Genomic DNA, 16,935 nt, shown 5'->3' on the forward strand with positions numbered 1-16,935 from the left:
TTTGGTTGGAGCATTTAATCCATTTACATTTAAGGTAATTATTGATAAGTATGTTCTTATTGCCATTTTGTTAATTGTTTTGGATTTGTTTTTGTAGGTCTTATTTCTCCCCTTCCTCTTTTGTTCTCTTCCTTTGTGATTTGATGACTAACTTTAGAGTTGTGTTTGAATTCTTTTTGCTTTTTTGTGTGTGTATCTATTGCAGATTTTTGATTTGCCGTTACCATGAAGTTTTGATATAGTATTCTATATGTAAACAAGATTGATTTAAGTTGCTGGTCTTTTAATTTCAAATGCATTTCCAGAATCCTGCATTTGTACTCTCCTCTTGATTGCTGGTTTTGATATTGTATTTGTATGTGGATGATTTCCTACCTTTAACATATATTTGCCTTTACTGGTGAGCTTTTCTATTCATAATTTTATTGTGTCTATTTACGTCCTTTTTTTTTCTACCTAGAGAAGTTCCTTTAGCATTTGTTGCAAAGCTGGTTTGGTGGTGCTGAATTCTCTTAGGTTTTGCTTGTCTGGCAAGCTTTAGATTTCTCCATCAAATCTAAATGAGAGCCTTGCTGGATAGAGTATTCTTGGTTGTAGGTTCTTCCCTTTCATCACTTTATTTTTGTTTGTTTGTTTGTTTGTTTTAACATCTTTATTGGAGTATAATTGCTTTACAGTGGTGTGTTAGTTTCTGCTTTGAATCAGCTATGCATATACATATATCCCCATATCCCCTCCCTCTTGCGTCTCCCTTCCACACTCTCTATCCCACCCCTCTAGGTGGTCACAAAGCACTGATTTCACTTTAAATATATTATGCCACTCCCTTCTGGCCTGCAGAGTCTCTGCTGAAAAATCAGCTGATAACCTTATGTGGATTCCCTTTTAAGTTATTTGTTGCTTTTCCTTTGTTGCTTTTAATATTTTTCTCTTTGTCTTTAATTTTTGTCAATTTGATTACTACATGTTTTGGTATGTTCCTCCTTGGGTTTACCTGGCCTGGGACCCTCTGCACTTCCTGGACTTGGGTGACTGTTTCCTTTACCATGTTGGGGAAGTTTTCAGCTATTATCTCTTCAAATATTTTCTTAGGTCCTTTCTCTCACGCTTCTACTTCTGAGATCTCTATAATGTGAATGTCAGTGTGTTTAACGTCGTCCCAGAGGTGTGTGAGACTGTTCTCATTTTTCATTCTTTTTTAAACATTCTGTTCCACAGCAGTGATTTCCAGCATTCTGTCTTCCAGCTTACGTATCCATTTTTCTGCCTCATTTACTCTGCTATTGATTCCGTCTTGCGTATTTTTCATTTCAGTTATTGTGTTGTTCATCTCTGTTTGTTTGTTCTTTAGATCTTCTAGCTCTTTGTTAAACATTTCCTGTATCTTCTCAGTCTGTGCCTCCATTCTTTTTCTGAGATCTTGGATCATCTTTACTATCATTACTCTGAATTCTTTTTCGTGTAGATTGCCTATCTCCATTTCACTTAGTTGTTCTTCTGGGGTTTTATCTTCTTCCTTCGTCTGGGACGTAGTCATCAGCCATCTCATTTTGTCTACCTTTCTGTGATCGTGGTTTCCATTCCACCAGCTGCAAGGCTGTAGTTCTTGTTGCTTCTGCTGTCTGCCCCCTGGTGGATGAGACTGGTCTAAGAGGCTTGTGCAGGCTTCCTGGTGGGGGGAACTGGTTCCTGCCCACTGGTGAGTTGAGCTGGGTATTGTCCCTCAGGTGGGCAGGGCTGTGTCAAGGGGGCTGTTTAGCAGGCAGCTGTGGGCTCAGGAAAACTTTAGGCAGGCTGTCTTCTGATGGGTGGGGCTGTGTTACCGCCCTGTTGGTTGTTTGGCCTGAGGAATCCCACCACTGGAGCCTACAGGCTGTTGGGTGACGCCAGGTCTTGGTGAAAAAATGGCAGCCTCCAGGAGGACTCATGCCAGTGAGTACTCCTTAGAACTACTGCCGCCAGTGTCTTTGTCCCCACAGTGATTCATAGCCAACTCCTGCCTCCCCAGGAGACTCTCCAAGACCAGCAGGTAGGTCTGGCCCAGGCTCCTATGAGGTCACTGCTTTTTTCCCTTGGCACTGGTGCACATGAGACCTTGTGTGTGCCCTCCAAGAGTAGAGTTCCTCTTTCCCCCAGTCCTGTGGAATTCCTGCAATCAAACCCCACTGGCCTTCAAAGCCAGATGCTCTGGGGGCTTCTCCTCTCGATGCCAGACCCCCAGGATAGGAAGCCTGAAGTGAGGCTCAGAACTTTCACCCCTGTGGGAGAACATCTGCGATATAATTATTTTCCAGTTTGTGGGTCACCTACCCAGCAGATACGAGATTTGATTTTATTGCGATTGAGCCCCTTCTAATGTCTTCTTGTGGCTTCTCCTTTGTCTTTGGATGTAGGATATCTTTTTTGGTAGGTTGTAGTGTTTTTTTTTTTCGATGGTTGCTTACCAGTTAGTTGTGATTTTGGTGTTTTCTTGATACAGGGTGAGCTCATGTCCTTCTATCTGCCATCTTGTCTCAGGGTCCTGCTTTATTTCAGAATCATATTCAGTTTCTTCATGTCTAATTAGTTTATCTATAATTAATAATTGAATATGGAATTAATATCTTGTGATTGGAATGACCGTAGACTTTGCAGACTGATGCCGGTTTGAAGAATGTTTGTTTTCAGTCTGCAATGAGATGAGAATAGTAAATGAAAGTACATGCTTAAAAACTTTTATAGTAATTTGACATTGTCATGGTATCCAAGTGTATGATTTTTGTATTTTTCAGAGATATCACTTTCCACATTAGAAATATATGTATAATTCTTTACCATAGATTTTTCTGAGAAGCGTTGTTATAAACCAGTAATATTCAGACATTTTAAAAGATTTAAAGCCATTAAACAGTTGAATCAAACCAAACCTTATGTGGAAGCCCAATCTATAAAATACATGAAAGTAAAGCTCTCTTTAGAAATTGTGTCTAGGTCTGAGAGCCCCCAAACTCACACAATGGCCCCCTCATTGCCACCATGGACCCTCTAGTGCTTGTCAGAGCACAGTTTGAAACCCACTGGTTTATAGAGACCAACAGATTTCTTTACTACTAGTAAAATTAGGGCTTAATGTATATCTCATGACAGAAAAAAGGTAATTTTTCCTAATGTATAAATATATCATAAAAGAGACTAAAGAGGGCTTCCCTGGTGGCGCAGTGGTTGAGAGTCTGCCTGCTGATGCAGGGGACACGGGTTTGTGCCCTGGTCTAGGAAGATCCCACATGCCGTGGAGCGGCTGGGCCCATGAGCCACGGCCGCTGAGCCTGCGCGTCCGGGGCCTGTGCTCCGCAACGGGAGAGGCCACAACAGTGAGAGGCCCGCGTACCGCAAAAAAAAAAAAAAAAAAAAAAAGACTAAAGAAACCTAAAACCTCTAACTAGATTTAAGATCAACAGCTAGAATTTAGAGTATTTGCCTTTGTGACTTTTGTTTCTGATATAAACTTTTGTTTATCATCTTTGTGCAGTCTTACGACCTTTGGAATGGCTCGCGCCACTGGCAGCCACAGGCCTCTGCCTCAGTTTCACTTTATTCTGTTGATTTGTTGGATGTGACTTCTAGGACCTTGAAAAGTGAATTTTGTATTTCTATTTGTATTTTACAGATAGTATTAAAATACTGTCTGTATTTTAAATAAATATATCCCAAATACAGCCTTCAAGTTGGGTAAAAGTTCTCATAAAGTTACTCATGGAAAGGTAATATTTTTACATGGATACCATAGATCTGATTATTTCATTCAGCTGTGTGAAATACTCCAGTGGCTTCAAATTGCTGTTAAGATAAAGACCAATAATTAGAGGAGTGCAAATCAAAATTACAATGAGGTACCACCTCACACTGGTCAGAATGGCCATCATCAAAAGGTCTACAAATAACAAATTCTGGAGAGGCTGTGGAGAAAAGGGAACCCTCTTATACTGTTGGTGGAACTGTAAATTGGTGCAGCCACTGTGGAAAACAGTATGGAGATTCCTCAGAAAACTTAAAATAGAGTTACTATATGATCTAGCAATCCCATTTCTGGGTATATATCCAAACAAAACTACAATTTGAAAAGATACATGCACCCCAGTGTTCATAGCAGCACTACTTACAATAGCCAAGACACAGAAGCAACCTAAATGTCCATCAACAGATGAATGGATAAAGAAGATGTGGTGTACATATATATATATATATATATATATATATATATATACACACACACACACACACAATGGAATACTATTCAGCCATAAAAAGGAATGAAATAATGCCATTTGCAGCAATGTGGATCAACCTAGAGATTATCATTCTAAATGAAGTAAGTCAGAAAGACAAATATCACACAATGTCACTTATATGTGGAATCTAAAATATGACTCAAATGAACTTATTTATGAAACAGACTCACAGACATAGAGAACAGACTTGTGGTTGCCAAGGCAGAGGGGGATAGGGGAGGGATGGATTGGGGGTCTGGGATTAGCAGATGCAAACTATTATATATAGAATGGATAAACAACAAGGTCCTACTGTATAGCACAGGGGACTATATTCAATATCCTGTAATAAACCATAATGGAAAAGAATATGTATATGTGTGTGTGTATATATATGTATATACATATACATATATATAACTGAGTCACCTTGCTGTGCACCAGAAACCAACATATTGTATATCAACTGCAGTTCAATAATAAAAAAAAAAAAGACCAATTACTATTCTTAATCTTATCTCTGCCTCTTAATCTTATCTGGCTACCTCTGTAGCCAGATATCCCACCTATTTCCCCCGCTGCCACCTACTCTTTCCCTGGCTTTTGTTTGTTTCGTTGGTTTTTATTTTTTAAAATACCTAGTTTTTAGGTTGAGAGCTGTTGTTGGGACCAGAGCTCACATCTCCTGGAACGCAGCCCCTGCACTACTTGCCTCCCGGGTCATGTTCATAGAGCTCCCAAGCCAGGCTGGCCTTACTTCCAAGTGACTGATTAAGAGGAGGCAACCTCTGTCTTCGTTTAGACAACTTCCTGGTTTTCACTTCCTAAGTCATCCTGTTATGTCATGCCTCTGAGCTTCACATTGGTTTTGAGTTTGAAGATTCCCAGTTCACAAACTGTTCTTTTGTGCACAATAAACTCTTACTGAATACTAAAAAAAAATCAAAACCGGGCTTCCCTGGTGGCGCAGTGGTTGAGAGTCCGCCTGCCGATGCAGGGGACATGGGTTCGTGCCCCGGTCCGGGAAGATCCCACATGCCACGGAGCGGCTGGGCCCGTGAGCCACGGCTGCTGAGCTTGTGCATCCGGAGCCTGTGCTCCGCGGCGGGAGAGGCCACAGCAGTGAAGGCCCATGTACCGCAAAACAAAACTAAACAAAACAGAAAAACCTAGTTTTTTTCTCATTTCAGGATTCTTGCACATAGTGTTTTCCTGTTGTTCTAACACAGATTGTCTACCTCCTATTTCTTCAAGTCTTAGCTTAAACATCATCTTGGGGAACTTATCCTGTCCCTGCATCACTAGCTTAAGTCTGTCTATAATGCATTCTTTTTTTTATTCATAAATATTTATTTTTGACTGCATTGGGCCTTCACTGCTGCTCACAGGCTTTCTCTAGTTGCGGCGAGGGGGGGCTACTCTTTGTTGCGGTGCGCGGGCTTCTCATTGCAGTGGCTTCTCGTTGTGGAGCATGAGCTCTAGGTGCTCCAGTAGTTGTGGCACACAGGCTCAGTAGTTGTGGCTCGTGGGCTCTAGAGTGCAGGCTCAGTAGTTGTAGCACACAGGCTTAGTTGCTCTGTGGCATGTGGGATCTTCCTGAACCAGGGCACGAACCAGTGTCCCCTGTATTGGCAGGTGGATTCTTAACCACTTCGCCACCAGGGAAGTCCCTATATTGTATTCTTATACTTTCCTATATTTTTTTTTCTTCATGGCATTATCACAATTGAAATAAAATAAAATAAAATAAAATAATTTGTGTGTGTAATTATTCATTTGTATGTTCTCCCTGTAGATTGTTACCCCCACTAGTGTAGAAACTGTCTACCTTGTTCATCACTGTATCCTCACTCTCTAGCACAGTGTCCAACATGTAGTAGATATTCAATAAATAACTGTGGAAGAATTATGGATATATGTGTAAAGTCTGTATGATTTTTTTTTTAGGTTAAAGAAAGACCTGATGTGGGAGTTTATATCAAGGATTTATCAGCTTATGTGGTAAATAATGCTGATGATATGGATAGAATTATGACACTGGGCCACAAAAATCGTAAGTATAGTGCTTAATTGTGATTAAACATTTATGTGTGGAGTAGGCTCTTTTAGAAGCAAACCTGGTATGGCATTTTGCGCCGTAAAGATTGGATTTTTAGGTTTCTTGAAAACCCTTCCTCTTTGACTATTTACTATGTGGAAAGCATATATGAATGAAAGATATCACAGATTGCTTTCCATGCTGACCAAAATTTTGTTACTTAGCAATAGTGCTATATCTTTGAGACTCATATCGCTGTCTCTTGTTAGTAATAATAATATTGGTAACATTTATTGAGTACTTACTGTGTGGCAAGTGCTTGTTCAAATGCTTTATAAGAATGATCTCTTTTAATCCTCAAAATGGGCTATGAAGGTATTAAATTCCTATGTTATGAATGAGGAAACTGAGACTTAAAGTAAATTGTCCAGGTCATATACTACTTAAGTAGCAGAGTGAGCATTTGAATCTACACCATTAGTCAGCATTAACCAGGCAGTATAATGCCTCCCTTTTGTTGACAAGAAAAGCAAACAAAATTAAATAAAGTGGCATTCTTTTTAGTAATTGTTTCAAGTTTTTTCTAAAGAATAAAAAGTTTCAGCAATATTGCTGATGCCCCAGGCCTAGTACTAATGATGTTACTAATAGCAATTAGAGATTAGAGGTAAAAGAAGAGAACATAGGAAATAACCTTTTTTTGTTTTTTAGATTTTTGTGACTAGACTAAAAATCTAGCAAACTCAAGGAAACAAAGCAAAAATTTTTTAAATTCAATTGTATTCTTATAAACCAAATAATAGAAAAATACCAAAATTTTAACAGGAAAATGAGCAAAAGATGTTTATGACTATGTTATTCATAGAAGAACTATACACAGCAGTAAGTATATGAAAGGATGTTTGACTTCACAAGTAATCAGGAAAATGCATATTCAAACAACAATGGGAGATGTTTTACCCATCAGTTTGGATGAAAGGATATCCAGGTTGGTGAGGCTCTAAGGAAATGGGCAATGGTGATGGGAATATACAGCCTTTTTGAAGGGCAGGATAACTGTATCTGTTGAAATTTTTAAGGATGCATTCTTTTGACCCACTGTTTCTATTTGTAGATATATATTCTAGAAAAATATTTTTTGGTGTAAACAAAAAAATACCTTATTACAGCATTACTTGTAATAGCAAAAAGTTTGACACAACCTAAATAACTGTCAATAAAAAATTGGTTATATAAATTATGGTGCAAAAATATTATGGACTATAATGGAGCTGTAAAAAAAACCCAACAAAACAGTGAGTTAAATCTACATGTAGAGACCCAAAAGACTTTCCAGATATATATTAAGGGAAAAAGAAAGCTAACTAGCACAGTATGTAATGCATCATCTCATGTATAAAAAAAGCCAAATTATCAAACTACATATTTGGGTATTTTGTGTGTGTGTTCACATGTATGTATGTGAAATACAAAATGAAAGGACATTTAATAGTGGTTACCTTTAGTGAAGGGGAAATAAGATTGGGGGAAAGGGATATAGGGAGCTTTCACTTTATGTTTTTTGTATGTTTGCATTTTTTTATACCAGGAATATGTTCATGTATTGCTTATTTAACTTAAGAAATTTTTAACATAAGATTCCATTCACAATAGTGACCAAAACCTTCCATTAACTACCTAAGAATTAATTTAACTTAGTATGTGAGATTTGTCTAAGGAAAAATGAAAAAATTCTAATGAGAGAAATAAAATGAAAGGAAGGTAAAGAGATTTGAACACCTAAGATAGCAGAGAGGAAAATAGTCTTCATTAACAAATAGATTGAGTTCAAGAATTAAAGGTTTAGCTGCAGGGGAGGGCCCTCCTGCACTGCTGGTGGGAATGTAAATTGGTGCAGCTGCTATGGAGCACAGTATGGAGGTTCCTCAGAAAACTAAAAATAAGAGTTGCCAGATGATCCAGCAATCCCACTCCTGGACATATATCCAGACAAAACTATAATTTGAAAAGATACATGCACCCCTATGTTCATAGTAGCACTATTCACAATAGCCAAGACATAGAAACAACCTAAATGTCCATTGACAGATGAATGGATAAAGAAGGAATATTACACAATGGAATATTACTCAGACATAAAAAAGAATGAAATAATACCATTTGTGGCAACAAGGATGGACCTAGAGATTATCATATTAAGTCGGAAAGAAAAAGACAAATACCATATAATATCACTTATATGTGGAATCTAAAATACAACACAAATGGACACATTTATGAAATGGAAACAGATTCATAGGTACAGAGAACAGACTTGTGGTTGCCAAGGACGAGGGGGGTGGGGAAGAGAAGGATTGGGATAAGTTTTTCTGTACCTCCCTGAAAAACATAAAAATTTAATTTTTTATTCCAAAATAAATATTTTGACAAAAATTACAGCTATGGAAATGTTTTATTTCCATTATGCAGTGTGTTAGGTTGGATCATTTAGTCTACTTGATTGCTGCAAGCTGTTCTCTCCTAGGGATTGTAAAGTTCAGTGTAGGTCACTTTTGACGTAACATCTGTTGCATTGCTTTGTTTTCATAACCGGAAATATAGAAAAATCACAATCATAAATAGCATGCTTTACTTATATTGCAAAAACAATGGGTATTAAAATATTTAATATGACTTTTTCAAATTACACTTTCTCTCCCACTCCAAACTGAAAAACACTGCTATAGCTTGTTTTGATAATCACATAGTGATAAAACTATTCCTATCCTTTCATAAGGTAGTTCCAGTTTGGAAAATATTTCCCATGGATATAATTCTAAAGAGAAAGAAAGGTATCTACTCAAAGATGCTCATATTAGTGTCCCTTATGAAGAACTAAAATAGGCAACAACCTCAAATATCTCCCAGTAAGATAATAACTCAATTTTAGTAAAAATTTCAAGTTGGTTTTTACATGGAAATATATGTAGGAGATAATGTTAAGTGGAAAAAAAACAAGGTAAAATAAGACCTACTACTCTGTGGAAATATGTATAGTGTGTTACATCTGATTAGATGATTTGAAGTGGTGTCAGATTTATTATTTTTTTATATTTTTGGAGAAAATTGATTTTAAAAATTCATAACTTGATTTAAAAGAAAACAGAAAAGTATAGTATGGAATCACAGATCCTTGCATTTTCCCTCACTGATTTTCCATTTACCTTCTTTCATTGGGCTTTACTTTTCTTTACCAGTGCAATTTACTTTCTAGTTATCTGACTTATAATATAGCCATTTGCTAATAAAGAGTACCCTTTTAATGTTTAAATTGTAAAATCACAGCTCACATGGAGAAGCTCTACATGAATATAGTAGGAAAATAATTTTGGCATTGGGTGAAATTAACATATTGCTTTTAAAATACTTTGGAATTTAAGAAAAAAACACCCAATACATGCCTATTGTGAAAAACAAAACAGATCTTTTTCTTTGTTTGCACAATATATTCATGTAAAATATTTATACACACTCAGATTCTTAGCATATTTTGAATGGATGCTTTTGTTTTACAGAAATGGGATTATGCTCTATATTCCTTTCTTTTTTTCATATGTTATGGGTATCTTTCCATGTCATTCAGATCTACCTTATTTTTTTTAAAAAAGACTGCTTAGTAATTCATAGTGTGACTATTCTATAATTGATTAACCACTGTCATATTGGTTGTTTCTGATCTCTCGCTGTTGTAAACAGTTCTTCCCTGAATATCTTTGTATCATCTAATGTATATATGCAAGTATTCCTGTGGTTGATTCCCAGAACATATCAATAATACTTTTTAGAGACAGCTGAAACAGCAGTTAATTTTTTGAATTATTTAACATGTATTTTTTATGTAAATTAGTTAATTTTTTAAGCCAGCAATACTTGAAATTAAGTATTTTGTTCTCAAATCCCCTCTTTCATGTGAAAAAAATACAGTTTTTTGTTATCAACATAAATTGTCAGAAATTTCTAATAATGGCTAAATATACCTAAGTTTTTATGTTTTAGCCATGCTCTCTGGCTTTTGGCTCTGATGAAATTCAGTATTCTGGATATTTAATTATTTTTAAAGGCATTCCCTGTTGTTATAGTTTTAAATAATTTCCTCCCTTTATTCAAGGTTCTGTTGGTGCAACTAATATGAATGAACATAGTTCCCGTTCCCATGCCATCTTTACAATTACTATAGAATGCAGTGAAAAAGGCGTTGATGGTAACATGCATGTCAGGATGGGGAAGCTCCATCTTGTAGATCTTGCTGTAAGTAACAGGATGCTACTTAAGAATAACTCTTGTGATTTCTTTTTATTTTATAAATAAATAATAATTCAAGTGAAAAGGAGTGATTATATAATTTTTAAGTTTTACCTGTGTATGTGTTTAACTTATTATTATTTTTTTAATATTTATTTATTTATTTGTCTGCGCCGGGTCTTAATTGTGGCACGTGGGATCTTCGATCTTTGTTGTGGCATGCGGGATCTTTAGTTGCGGCACACGAACTCTTAGTTGCGGCATGTGGGATCTAGTTCCCTGACCAGGGATTGAACCCAGGCTCCCTGCATTGGGAGTGTGGAGTCTTAGCCACTGGACCACTAGGGAAGTCCCCTTAACTTACTACTAATTATGGACTATTTCAAACCTATACAACGTAGATAGAATAGTATAATGATTTCTCATGTACCCATCACCCAACTTCAGCAATTATCAGTTCATGGCCAGTCCTATTTCATCTCTACCCTCAGCCACTTCTTCCCTTCCAGTATTATTTTGAAGTGAATTCCAGATATATTAGATCTTTTACCGTTAAAATACTTTTTTTAACTTTGGGAAGAATATTCTGTATTTTTTATTTTAGCTTTACTTCTGTCTCTGTTTATTGTAAGGGTTCAGAAAGACAAGCAAAAACTGGAGCTACTGGGCAGCGCCTGAAAGAAGCTACAAAAATCAATCTTTCACTTTCTACCCTTGGTAATGTTATTTCTGCCTTGGTTGATGGAAAAAGCACTCATGTGCCTTATCGTAACTCTAAATTGACTCGTCTTCTTCAGGATTCCTTAGGAGGAAATTCAAAAACCATGATGGTAAGACTTAATTGGTCGTATAGTTATCATCAGGAAAATTTAAGATTCCTGCTTATGCCAGTAGTTAATATTCATAACATTTAAAAAACTATTGATTATTTTACTTTTTAAAATTTGGAGTTATTTTTTCTAGTACACCATGTGTGCGAGTCTATAATTGTATTGTTTGGAAGCCTATGTGGTGGTGCCCTCTTTTTCAGGAAGACTGGAATGGAAATATATTCCAGAATTCTTTTTGATATGTTCATAATGGTAGTATTAATTTGTGTCAAGTGTAAAACGTTTTGTATTCCTAATTCAACAGTGTGCAAATATTGGACCAGCAGATTACAATTATGATGAAACCATCAGTACATTGCGGTATGCTAATCGTGCTAAGAATATTAAAAATAAAGCTAGAATTAATGAAGATCCAAAGGATGCTTTGCTTCGTCAGTTTCAGAAAGAAATAGAAGAACTGAAAAAAAAGCTTGAAGAAGGTAACATTTTCTCAAAATATTAATCTTAATGTTGGCTAAAAACGTGTTGTTTAGCCAGTAAGTGTTCTAATAAAAAGCCACCTATTAAAAATTCTCTGAACCTCTAACATTGATATTTAAGGGAATATTTCTGCAAGGTAAATTGATACTTACATACTTTAACATTTCCATATTAAGCTCAAGTAGAATTATATAATATTTGTGTATTGATTTTTTTTAAAAAATTCATTTAATTTAAACCTCCATCTCAGTCCCCATGGTCTTTTGTAAAGATTCCATATGTCCACTTATTAAATAATGAATTTTTATTTGTCTCTATATAAGAGCAAGTTCTACCATACATGTATTTAGCGAAAATGACCAGAGTTCTTTGTGATAGGTATCAGTCACTATTATTTGAAGTAAACAAAGCAATCAGAGAGTCATGGGTAAACCTAGTTTACTCTTAAGTAAAAATTCATTGCATGGCCTTGAAAATATGCTTTCGTGTTTAAATTTGAACATGAGATTCTATTTTGGAAATTCTTTTCTAACAAGATATCATGTCAGAAGGTTAGAAAATTTGAAGACCTTATTCATTAGGGCGAGAAATTTACCAACCATCATTAGGCAGTCAGTGACTTCCTGGATCTTCGTGCTAAGAACTAACTGGCATAGGGCTCCTTTGCATACCAGGTGAATAAAGGGCTTTGAAATTGCCTCTTTTCAGTCTGTGGGGAAACTGGTTAGATCAGATATGAAATCCAGAGATGCCAACATCACAAATATTTGGAGAAGGTGCTGATTCAGTAAATTTGAGTAAGATTATTGAGGAAAAGCAGTAATTGAGCTGCCTCTTAGATAATGGAATTTGGTATTTTAAATGTGACCACTAGGTGGTATTTATAGTCAGTATGTTTTAAAGATGTAAAATTTCTTAGATTTCTTAATATTGAGTTCATATCTTTATTTTGCTGACCCTTTTTTTTACATTTTTTTATTGTGGTAAAATATACATAACATAAAAATTACCGTTTTAACTATTTTTGTGTACAGTTCTGTGGCATTAAGTACATTCACATTATTCTGTAACCATCACCACCATCCATCTCCAGGACTTTTTAATCAACCCAAAATGAACCTCTGTACCCATTAAACACTAGCTCCCCATCCCTCTCTCTTCCTCAGTTCCTGGTAACCCACTGTTCTTTCTATTTCTATGAATTTGACTATTCTAGGTACCCCATGTAAGTAGAATCATATAATATGTCTCCTTTTGTGTCTGGCTTATTTTACTTAACATAATGTCCTCAGTGTTCATCCATATTGTTGCATGTGTCAGAATTTCCTTCCTTTTTAAGACTGAATAATATTCCATTGTGTGTATATACCATGTTTTGTTTATACCTTCATCTGTTGATGGACACTTGGGTTGCTTCTATCTTTTGACTATTGTGAATAATGCTACTATGAATGTGGTGTACAAATTCCTGTTTGAGTCCTTGCTTTCAATTCTTTTGTTCTTTTGGGTATATACCCAGAGGTAGAATTGCTGGATAATATGGTAATGCTGACTTTATTTTTAATAAATTTCATTTTATTTATGCTCTTAGGACATATTGTTTTTATAATCCATTTAATAGAGTTAATCAGAAAAACAGTTAAAAAATAGGCAGAAACATTAAAAGCATAATTTTTTAACTTTTTATTTTGAAATAATTTTAGACTTATAGAAAACTCACAATAGCAAGGAGAGTTCTTATATACCTATTAGCCAGCTTCCCCTAATGTTAGCATCTTACATAACCATGGTACAATTATTGACACCAGGAAATTCACAGTGGTACAAACTTATTAACTAATCCACAGACCTTACTAGACTTTTGACAGTTTTCTCTCTAATGCCCTTTTCCTCTAGTCCAAGATGCAGTTGTGGATCACACATTGCATTTAGTTGTCATGTCTGTTTAGTTTCCACCAGTCTCCAATTCCTCAGTCTTTATTTGTTGTACATGATCTTGATGCTTTTGAAGAGTACTGGTCATGTATTTGTAGAATGTTCCTCAATTTGTATTTATTTATAGTTTTCTCATAATTATTCTGCAAATTTTCTCCACTATAAATCTACTATTTTATTATTTCCTTTGTAATTAATATGTACCTTGTGGAGAGATACTGGGTTGGCCAAAAAGTGCCTTCGGTTTTTAAGTAAAAATAAAAGACACATTTTTCATCTTCACCAAGACCTTTATTGAACAACATATTCACCCTTTTGTTCCAGTACCTTCTGCCATTGTTCAGGCAACTTCATAATTCCATCTTACCAAAACTTTTTATCTTTTTGAGCAAAGAACTGTTCCAGGTGCCTTTTATAGTCTTCCAGGGAATTGAAATTTCTTCCATTAAGAGAATTTTGTAAAGACCAAAATAAATGGAAATCTGAAGGTGCAATGTCAGGTGAATATGGCAGATGAATCAGAACTTCCCAGACAAGGTGTAACAGTTTTTGCCTGGTCATCAAAGAAACATGCCGTCTTGCGTTATCCTGATGGAAGATTATGCATTTTCTGTTGACTAATTCTGGATGCTTTTCATCGAGTGCTGCTTTCGGTTGGTAACTGGGAGCAGTACATGTTGGAATTAATCGTTTGATTTTCCGGAAGGAGCTCATAATAGAGGACTCCCTTCCAGTCCCACCATATGCACAACATCACCTTCTTTGGATGAAGACCGGCCTTTGGTGTGGTTGGTGGTGGTTCATTTAGCTTGCCCCACGATCTCTTCCATTCCACATTATTGTACAGTATCCGCTTTTCATTGCCCATCACGATTTGTTTTAAAAATGGAATGTTTTCATTACATTTGTGTAGAGAATCGCATTAGGATATACTGTCAAGAAGTTGTGTTTTTTTTTTCTGCTTAACTTATGTGGAACCCAAACATCAAAGCGATTAACATAACCAAGCTGGGGCAAATGATTTTCAACGCTTGATTTGCATGTTTTGAGTATGTCGGCTATCTCCTGCGTGGTATAACGTTGATTGTTCTCAGTTACTGTCTCGATTTGATTGCTGTCAACTTCAACTGGTTTACCAGACTGTGGAGCATCATCCAGTTAGAAATCTCCAGCACGACCCTTCACAAATCACTTTTGACACATTTGATCAGTCACAGCACCTTCTCCATACACTGCACAAATCTTTTTTTGCATTTCGGTTGCGTTTTTACCTTTCTTGAAATGATAAAACATAATATGCCAAAAATGTTCCTTTTTTTCTTCCATCTTCAATATTAAAATGGGTACACAAAAATTCACCAGCTTTGATAAGTCTTTTTTTTAAATACACGTTGATATGACAGCTGTCACATACAATCTAACAAAATTGTTTCAAATGAAGTTAAAGACAGCTAAGTGCTACTAGAGCCATCTTATGGAAAAAAACCGAATGAACCTTTTGTTAAATTATGTTTTATATTTTTACTTTTTAAATTTTATTTTTTATACAGCAGTTTCTTATTAGTTATCTATCTTATACATATTAGTGTATATATGTCTATCCCAGTCTCCCAGTTCATCCCACTGCCACCCACCCCCCGCTTGGTGTCCATATGTTTGTTCTCTACATCTGTGTCTCTGTTTCTGCTTTGCAAACCCGCCGAATGAACCTTTTGGCCAACCAAATTCTTTGAGACTATACAAAGGTCCTGTTTTTCATCATACTTTCTTCCACTAATGTTAGCATCCAACAGTAGTTTGTGCATTTGCTCAATGGTGACATTCTCTTCCCATTGTTCCTTCTAATGTTTAGTGTTTGGAGTGTCTGGAATTCTACTGTAAGGAAAAGCAGTCTCTTCTCCCCCACTTGTTTGTTTATTTGAGTATTTTTTATGTCAATATGGACTCATGGATAATTATTTTAGTCTGTGGGTTTATAATACAATAATATTATTTATTTTATTGTTCAGATTGTTCCAGCTTTGGCCATTAGGAGTTCCTTCAGGGTAGTTCATATATCCTGTCAACATGCTCCCATCAGTTTGTTTGTTTACTTGTTTTTTGAGCACTTCCTCACTTTCTGGCACCACAGATGCTTAGAGCTCATTTTTTTATTTTCCCTACCCTGGCCTTAAAATCATTTATTTCTCCCTGGCTCCTTTCATTGGAGAATGGTATTTAGAAACCAAGATTTAGGCATTAGGTGTGCTCATTGCTACCAGGGTGTCATTGTTTCTAGGCCTAAAGAACAAAATATGTTTAATGAATTTCTTCTCCCGAGACTCTGTGATTTCTTTCCATCTTTTATTTGTAGGTTCAAATATTATATTATGATTAGTGTATATTTTACTCCTCCCCCAGTTACTTTTGTTTTCTTAGATATTTCATATATGGACAGTAGTAATTTTAAATAACTACTTTGAAGGTATTATAGCACTGATTTGCATTAATATTAGCTTAATCCCTTTTTTTGATTTTTTTAAGTTAACATATTTGTGTACAAATAAGCTCTTCTTCTTTTGAATTACTTCATGTGATATAGTCCTAAAAGTGGGATCATTGTGTTCGATGACAGTTTTATGGCCCTTAAAAAAATAAACAGGTTGAATGAATTTAAAATCTTAAACAGAAAACTAAGAAAATGCTCCCCAAAAGTGATCATATTTTTTAAAGACTGAAATAATAACTCTAACATGTAACATTTAGAACTGTACTTAAACTAATAATTTGAAATTTTAAATGGATCAGAATCTAACTTCTCTTTAGGAACTTTAAAGATAAAGCCTCTGTGTACATTGTATCTGTTTCTGAGGTTAGCATATCTGATATACTGTCTAGGAATATTAAAATAAGGTTTGTTTAGGGCACAAAAACTTAATGAAGAAAGTTTATGTAGGCATTTCCTAAATAGCCAGTGACCTGGCACAGAATAAACATCATTGTATTAAATTTCTATTTAAGGGGAAGAAATATCAGGCTCTGATATCAGTGGGTCAGAGGAGGATGATGATGAAGAGGGTGAGGTTGGAGAAGATGGAGAGAAAAGGAAAAAAAGAAGGGGTAAGTTCATTTTAGTGTTCTGGAA

At 35.7% G+C, this 16,935-nt stretch overlaps 1 protein-coding gene across 1 annotated transcript in view; it reads left to right on the forward strand.

Annotated features, from left to right (window-relative positions):
* Window positions 1-16,935, forward strand: part of KIF3A (kinesin family member 3A) — an 82,431-nt gene that overhangs the window by 39,642 nt on the left and 25,854 nt on the right. Inside the window, exons 5-9 of the mRNA XM_060008869.1 lie at window positions 6,195-6,300; window positions 10,433-10,572; window positions 11,199-11,396; window positions 11,701-11,875; window positions 16,812-16,910. Coding sequence (XP_059864852.1) covers window positions 6,195-6,300; window positions 10,433-10,572; window positions 11,199-11,396; window positions 11,701-11,875; window positions 16,812-16,910 — 718 coding nt within the window. The remainder of the gene's footprint in view (window positions 1-6,194; window positions 6,301-10,432; window positions 10,573-11,198; window positions 11,397-11,700; window positions 11,876-16,811; window positions 16,911-16,935) is intronic.

The sequence above is a fragment of the Delphinus delphis genome, chromosome 3 (genome assembly GCF_949987515.2).
Source record: "Delphinus delphis chromosome 3, mDelDel1.2, whole genome shotgun sequence".
Taxonomy (NCBI): Eukaryota; Metazoa; Chordata; class Mammalia; order Artiodactyla; family Delphinidae; genus Delphinus; species Delphinus delphis.